At 29.1% G+C, this 8,540-nt stretch overlaps 1 protein-coding gene across 1 annotated transcript; it reads right to left on the bottom strand.

The window, feature by feature from the left end:
* Positions 1-4,227: 4,227 nt before the first annotated feature.
* Positions 4,228-7,907, bottom strand: LOC112685444. Its single transcript, XM_025557334.1, has 3 exons — positions 7,471-7,907; positions 7,091-7,249; positions 4,228-4,422 (listed from the first exon to the last, which is right to left on the bottom strand). Exons 1-3 carry the CDS (start codon positions 7,603-7,605, stop codon positions 4,228-4,230), a joined length of 489 nt encoding a protein of 162 aa, XP_025413119.1. The 5' UTR covers positions 7,606-7,907.
* Between the last annotated feature and the right edge of the window lie 633 nt (positions 7,908-8,540).

An 8,540-nucleotide genomic window follows, 5' to 3' on the forward strand; every position in this document is an offset into this window, starting at 1 on the left:
ATATATATATATATATATATTTTATTGTTATGTTTTCATGTTAACTATTGTTAATTGTAATTGGGTTCGCCCGTTTTATCAAATAAATAATTAAATAACCAAGTATAAACATTTTTTTTCAGTTGCATTGAAAACAATCTCAGCTTCAATTTCTTTAAATTCAAATTTTTTAGAGCAAAATTAGTTAAAGCTTTTATCTAATTATCGATCAGAAAAAAAAAATTGTATTATAAGACATAATCAACATTTAATGAAATGTTAACTTAAATAAAGTAATGATAATTATTTTAGACTAAATAATAATTTTAAATTCATAAAATTAGTAATTATAATTATATGTAAAAATGCGTTTATCAAGTAGAACATAAACTAATTCATATATCTTGAATACTTCTTATCGTTTCAATAACGGTTTACGTTTTGTTGAGTATAAAAATTGAATCTGCAATAAAATCGCCCACTGATTAATATAATATCATAATCAAGGCTCGTGACTTTATGTATTTGCATATTTGCATTGGAAATAGGTAGGAGAAATAAAATTCGATACACGTTAGTTTTCAATAAAAGGATTCAAAATTTTTTTTGTTTATTTTTTTGCATATTTTAAATTATTTTTTCTTCACATGTATACTGTATAGATTTATTCGTTTTTATTGCATATTCAATATTTTTTAAATTTAATTAATACAACATTTTATTTCTGAAAAAAAAGTATATACTACATTAGGTATAATTTTAATTTTTAAATCGTTAAAAAATGATGTTTAGAAATAAAATTAAATGGTACCTGTGAGTATATTGTACATTCTAAATTCATTTTATCTGAATTATTTCATAATTATGTCAAAATAATACCGATAATCAATGACACGACTCCATGGTGTAAGTTAGAATAAAACTTCTTGCTCGGACAACCGTTAAAAATATTCGTATAATGATAGAAAATGTATTGAAAAAAAAATTTTGGTCTTGTTATGCTAAAGAATATGCTCAATAGCAAAAAAATTTAAAGACATATCATTCAACAGTTTGACCCTTTTTTTAATATACGAGTAGGTATAATGTTTATGATCATTTTTTTTTTTAATTTGATGTGTAATAGTACGTTGTTTTAAATTAAAATAAAAACATATTTGAGTGCATATTTTGATATTTTTTTATATATATGTATGCGCATATTTTTATGATTTTAAGGACATAAAGTGATAAGTCCTGATTGTAATGCTACCTTAATCTCATCATGATAATGTTCAGTGACCACAAAAATAAAAATAAAAGAAACGAGACACGTTTCAATCGTATCAAATTTAATTCTGGTTATTATCATTATAAAAAGTGATGGCGATTCGATTCAGGGAACAAGCGCCGTGCGATTGTCGCTTGACACATACATTTTTCATAAGTGTTGCTTATAGTCAGAAAAAAGGCTAGCTAAACTTCAACTTTTATAACATTTCTGTTAGTAAATTTCGTTTGCGCCAAAACGAATAAATTAAATATCTCATCATTAAATTGTCCAAGAAACACTAGCGTTTGTGTGATCGTACGCTATAACTGACAGGTGGTATCGTATTGTGCTCCGTGTTGCGTAGATCCTTTTGTCTTTTACTAGTAGATATTATCTTTCGCTGACTCTTTTTGACGTAAGGACACGGCACGCGAGAAGTAATAATGTGTACGTTCTGCAGGTTTTATCTCACGTCCGCCGCTGTACAATTAGGTAATTTATATCACCATGGAATGTCATCGTATCTCATGTTTTGTACAACGCCCAATAATGACGTTATATAGTAATAAATACGATGTTATCGTTATCAGTGGTGGATTGAACGGTACAAAAATTGGACACTTGTCATTCGGAGACCGGCGGATTTTTTTTCAGTCGGCTTTATTGTGTATATATGAGTATCTGAGGTGAGGAGGGAAGATACGATATGATTATATACGTTATGGTTTGAAATTTAATTAAAAACCAAAAAAATTTAAAAAAAAATATTGTTAACAATGTATGGTTCACACGGAACATTGGTCAAAATTAATTAGATATTTTTAATGAGCCCTTTGTATGGTTACTCGCGAGGGGAAAATTATACTCTATGCACCATCGGTCGTTATAATAATAATAATATTTAATGTATGTCGTCAATCGAATGTGGTTTAATTTGTAACTGTTACTAAACTGTTATAACACTATAATACAGCATTTGAAATGAATAATGTTCACGTTCGGGGTATTCGTGTGTTTCTTGGTTAATACCCTTGCAAAATTCTGATTGTTTATCGCGGTTGATGTGATTAGAGTTCGACACATCTCTTGGAAAATAACGTCATAACTGCACTGAGACCCGGTGTTTCGTTTTAATTGAATAATTTATAATTGCAAATTTGAAAATGGTTTAGGTACCGGAAAGTGTCACGCTCCTGAAACCGTGCAAGAATATGCCAATTATCGTCCTTTGTACCTATGTGAATTTTCGCTTATTGCAAGTACTGCTCGGTCATTAACAAGATCTCACGTTCACGTTTACATTGACGGTTCGGACGATTGATAACAGGGCCGGATTGTACAAATTCGGCCCATCGAGTTTTCCGTACGTTACCGGTCCTTGACGACCCTTAGCCAATTTTTTTTTTTAATCACATATTTCAATAGGTGCCCTTATCTTTTCTAATTAATATTTAGTACAAACAATACGAAAAGCACCATGTTATATGTCTAAAAAGTCTAAAATTGACCAAGTTGCAGCAGTTTAAAATAACAATGGTAAAATGCAAGGGATTTTCAGTATTTTTACTGTAATTCTGAAAATAATTATTCTAGAGTTATTCAGACTTGACATTTTTACTCCTATTAACAATGTGAGATTTACATGTTGTTATAATTTTAACTACTGTTAATTTTCATTTAAATCAGTATAAGAATTACAAATTTTAGTATAAACCATAATTTAGTATGTTATTTATTTTGCTACATTAATCCCATAGGATCTATTGGAATGAATGGAATGTATTAATAATTAATAGACAATGTAATTCTTATTTCAGTTTATTTATTTGTTAAATAATTTAATGTATAAATTGTTCAAATAGTTGTCTCAACCTATTCTAGATTAGCGGCCCCTCATAATTTGTACGGCCAAAAATTGTCGCGGTCCACCGAGTTTTGCTCGATAACTCACCGGGCCAATCCGGCCCTGATTGATAATATCGATTATAATCGATTTAACTGTTTCGGGAAATGTCCATAACAACAACGTATCGTTTTGATTGGTATCGAATCGTTTGGTTACGAAATAATAAATACAATAATAACTGTATTACAGTGTTGTGCGAACATAATAAATTAACGTGTGCGACATTATACTCACAACGTCGTGTTCCGTAATTAATGTATCGGAGTGGGTTGAATGTCATACTTCATGATGACGAGAATGTTTCTAGTCTTCCGGAGAAGCACTAAATGTACATACACTGTATACACATTTATAATGTCATAGATATTGTTAAATTATTATGAAGACACAGTGTTTTTAACGTAATAAATAATTTATTGCTATATTCTTCTGAGCACCAAAAGTTTCCAGTTTTTTTTTTTTTTTTTTTTTTTTCTGGGAGTTCATTAATTGTACGCAGGGGCGGATTGGGAAAACATTTTGGTGCGGGAAAAGTGTAAATAAACCAGCGCGCAGTCGTTGTCAATGATGTTAAGTTACGGCCAAGTTCAAGAAATTTTTAGGTTTCAACCACCAAAATTTGTTTATTTTCATAAAATAACCAATTTACTATGATAGGTATATAATAGGTATCGTATTATACATAAAAAATTGTGGCAAAATGTTTTTATATTTGACTCTCTTTCCTTTGAATTAAGTACAGTCCCAATTATCACCCTTAGATATTTCTAGAAGTTCAGAACTCCAAAATTCTAAAATTCACAACTCTAAAATTGAGGTGTTGAAAATTTTTAAAAATTGGTTATGGCTGGTTTTGAAACTACACGCCTCAATTGTTCTTATTTTATATTTTAAATTCTGAATCAGTTGTTTTTTAATTTATACTATTTAGAACAATTTTTTTTCACAAATAATATAATTCAAGTAAGTATTAAAGTATATATTCAAGCAAGTAGTTAATACAGTTTTAGTTCAGTTTATTTTTTTTTTAAAGTTATGATTGATGAACATCTCATACTTGGTTAGTCTATTACAAAATTATTTAAATTACTTAATAAGACAGCTCTCTTAATAAAAAATTGCTTTTAGTTTTCAAGCGATCGATAACTTCATCGTTGTTTATGTTGAAAAGTGTATCTTTTTCTATGGACATAATCATAAAAGCTTCAAGTTTGCTTTCATTTAAAGTACTACGAAGTCTATTCTTTAAATACTTTAATATAGAAAACGATCTTTCACAAGCAACCTAAAAAGACATGCAAATAATTGTTACTAAATATTAATAACTAAGCCTCGACTAATAACATTTATTATTATTGTTAATATTATATTTTATGGTTCAAATTAATTAAGAAACGAATGTTTTACAAAAATTACCTGTGTGCATGGCAATGTCAGAAGATATTTATATGCAACGATTAACTGACTATAAGCATTGCTGTATAAATTGTATTTTTGAAGTACAAGGTAACAACAAATAGAACAATTTATACATGATTTGCAATGTGATTTATATGTATTTTTGTTTTCAATACCTTCTTCATCTTGAATTTCATCATAGGTATCAACTTCATACGATTCGGGTACAGATTTTTTTAGCTCATTCCAATTACTAGAAAAACTAAGTAATTCATTTTGTAAGCTATCTTTTGTAATTGTTTCATCAAACTGTTTGATTTTGTTGGTTAGCTCTATTAAAGCATTGGATGGCAAATTCTTTTTCTCTATATCATCAAAATTAGCAGGTGACAAACATGCAAAATCAGTATATAAAATTTGATTTTTTGAAAACTTTTTTTCCATGCTTCCAATAGTATTGTCCAAGATCAAATTATGGACACAGTATACCTTATTTCAGGATCTGTAATTGGTTCATCATTATTTTTTTCACCAGACAGTATTTTTCGTTTTCTTGATCTAATTACAGGTAACTCAGTTTCAATTACTATGTCTATGTCTATGTCTTCGGTTTCTACTAATTCTAATTTTTCTGACATGGTATCAATGAATGTTTTTGCCATCAGTTTAACTCCATCCATATCTCTTTGAATATACTTGAGATTTTTAATAGCTGCACTAACCATCTCTTGACATTTTAATAAATCCATACCCTTTGTTTGTAGATATTTAGACAATGGGCCAACAATATTAAAAATTCTTATGTAAATAAATGCTGTTAATATTGTTGAGTATTCTAAAATTGAATTTTTTAAAGTCTTGGCCTTTAATCTAGTTTCCGGTGTGAATTCATTTGAAATCTGTATGCAATTCAAGGCCAATATCACATCAATGTACATACCATCAGATCCAAATAAATGTTTTAACGCCAGTTCTTTTGACCACCACCGTGTGTTACCTATAGATTGTAAACGTTTTTTTATTATTTTCACCTACTGTATTCACCCAAACGTTCATTCTTTTATATGACTTTTTGAAAAAATTAGCAAGATCATTAAGAGTGACAAATAATGCTGCTGCTTTCAGAGGTGATTTGGTAGAATCAATGATCACTAAATTCAAAATATGTGCATAGCACCAAACGTGAACTTGATTTGGTGTTGACTTCTCAAGCCAAGCAGAAAATCCATTAAATTGTCCTTGCATGTTTGCTGCCCCATCAGTTGCATTTCCAACACATTTTGTAATATCAAGACCATTTTCAGCTAAAACACCTTGAAGCATATCGCTAAAACTTTTGCCAGTAGATTGTTGTACAGTTATTACAGCCAATAATTTTTCTTGAATACCTTTGTAGTTCACATATCATACAATTATAGAGCATTGATCTTGTACAGAAATATCTTGTGTGGTGTCCAACTGGACAGAGAACATAACAGCATCTCTAATTTCATCCGATATTGATTTTTTCATAAAATATGATATAGAATCTATAACCATGTTCACAGTACTTTTAGAAATAAATGTCAAAGATGCACCTCTACCTTTGCCTTTTCCTCTTTTATGATTTTCACTAGCATTTTTAGTTATCGAATCAATATGCTCACTAAGAACCACATCATACTTTTTCAAAAGTAATAAAATGTCTAGGAAATTACCATGATCGAGAGTAGAATCATTTAAGCTGTCTGCTCCTTCATTTCTATGACCTCTATAACTTAAGCCTCTTTTGCCAATTAATTTTACCACATCTATAACTCTTTGTATAATGTCTCGGTTTTTGGTTACTTCTATTTTTTTTTTTGTGTAAATGTTCACTAAACAGCCGATAATCAATAGTCTTTTTACTTGAGAAGTTTAAGAAAGCCTCTGAAGATAAATTGTGAGATTTAATAATTTCATGCTCTTGTATTCTTTGATAAATATGGCTCCAAGTATTGAAACCATCAGTAAAAATATTTTGTTCAGAAGAAAAAGCTAAACACACACTACAAAATAGTATTTTAGAACATTCATCGTATGTTAACCAACGACGCTGAATGTTATTTTTGCCTAAAAATGCTTTTGACGATTTTAATGGATTGGTTAGATGTGGCTGATGAGGATGAAAATCAAAAAACTCTCCTAATGTTAATGATTTTGGCTTTTTAAAATAGTTGAAGTCGGTAGAAGTATTAGTTGAAGTTGAACCAAAATCAAGTTCTACAACGGTATTATTAATTTTATTTACAGCCTGTAAATTAATCATTAAAAAAAATGAAGCCTTAAGCATTAAGAATATAAGTAATAAGCATCATATAATTGTATTTACAATCAACCAAAATATATTTCCATCAATTACTCAAAACAAAATATGTTTAATTCAATTGTTAGATGCTTAATTACTTACTTAACTACTTAAATAACTACTTTGTGCAATTTATTAATTGTATACAAATAAATAATTTAATGGCTAGCAATATACCTAATTAGTTCATAGGTATATTAAAAAGCAAACAAATTGTACTAAAGCTTACTAGTTGATAGGAAGATGCTAAAGAAGAACTTGCAGGAGAATCATAAGCAGAACTATCTTCATAGTTTTTTAAAGCGTTATAAGTTGGTTTTTTAGCAAGTATAGTTGTATCAATTGTATCATTACTATCATCAACACCTTCCACATTTTCTAGAATGGTCTAAAATAAATAATAGTTGGTCTTTAATTGAATTCGATTTTGACTTAAAAAATAATAATTTGTTAATTTAATCATAAATCAATTGACAGGTACAACACTACCTGTTATATGTAATTATACAGTATTTTTATTTCATAAAGTTCTATTGTTCTATACATTTTACAAAAAGTTATTATTATTAAATTTACTATCTATCTCTTTACTATACTATCTCTTTATACCTTATTGTTAGCAGTGGCAAAAACATCGATAATCGATTTGCATTTTTTTGCTGATTCATGGAGTTGCTGCTTTTTCTTGTCTCTACTTCTTTCTGCACCACCTTTCCTTTTAGAAGCAGAAATTCCGTCACTCATACTGTTCAACTGTTGTCTGTCACACGTATTATTTTCAAAAAACTCAAACTAATATTAGAACACCTGAACAGTAAAACATGCAAGTGCGTCGTCGGCGAGTTGAGAAACGTGGGAGATAATGGTCGGCCTACGGGTGCGGTGGCGCGGTGCAGTGTCGCGGTGATTACTAACTGAATACTGATAAACTGATTAGCATGAAGTTATAAACGCTATGTCGCTATGCTTTGTTCAATGGCCGATGCGAACATACCTATACTTCGAGCCACGAGAGAATGTGAACGAGATACCATTTAACTATTTAAATTGTAAACATGATATCATAATTTATTAACAATAAAAGAGATAGGTAACTAAAACCATCTCCATTATAAATATTCCTATTTTATTTCCTTTTTTTATTTTAATTTTTTATTGGAGCAGGCCAGACGTCCAGTCCATCGGGAAAACTCCCGAATTCCCGGTGGGCCAATCCGCCCCTGATTGTACGTACCATCTTTAGATTTGGTTCATATCTAACTATATTATATAATTTGATGTGAAATTACTGTAATAAGTTGATAAATTATTCTGTAAACGTCTATTAATTAATAATCTATATAACATTCGTAGGAATGCCACTCATATTTTATACATCGATTAGAATTTAAAAGCAATCAGAAAACTGCATTTTGAAAAAATGAGTAATACAAATCAAATAGATAAGAAATTAATATCAAATAAATTTTATTATAAGATATATTAATATCTGGAGTATTTATTATTTTTTATATTCAGTTCATTCAATGTGCGATATATGACTTTTTTTCGAAAACCGTCGATTTTTTTGACGACAAAAAAAAAAAATTAATTATTCAACGATTAATTACATTCTACTGTACACTCAGATTACGTATTAAATTAATGTGTAAAACACATTAATAAATACGAGATTGTGG

This window comes from Sipha flava, unplaced genomic scaffold, assembly GCF_003268045.1.
Source record: "Sipha flava isolate LNK unplaced genomic scaffold, YSA_version1 277_pilon_pilon, whole genome shotgun sequence".
Lineage (NCBI taxonomy): Eukaryota > Metazoa > Arthropoda > Insecta > Hemiptera > Aphididae > Sipha > Sipha flava.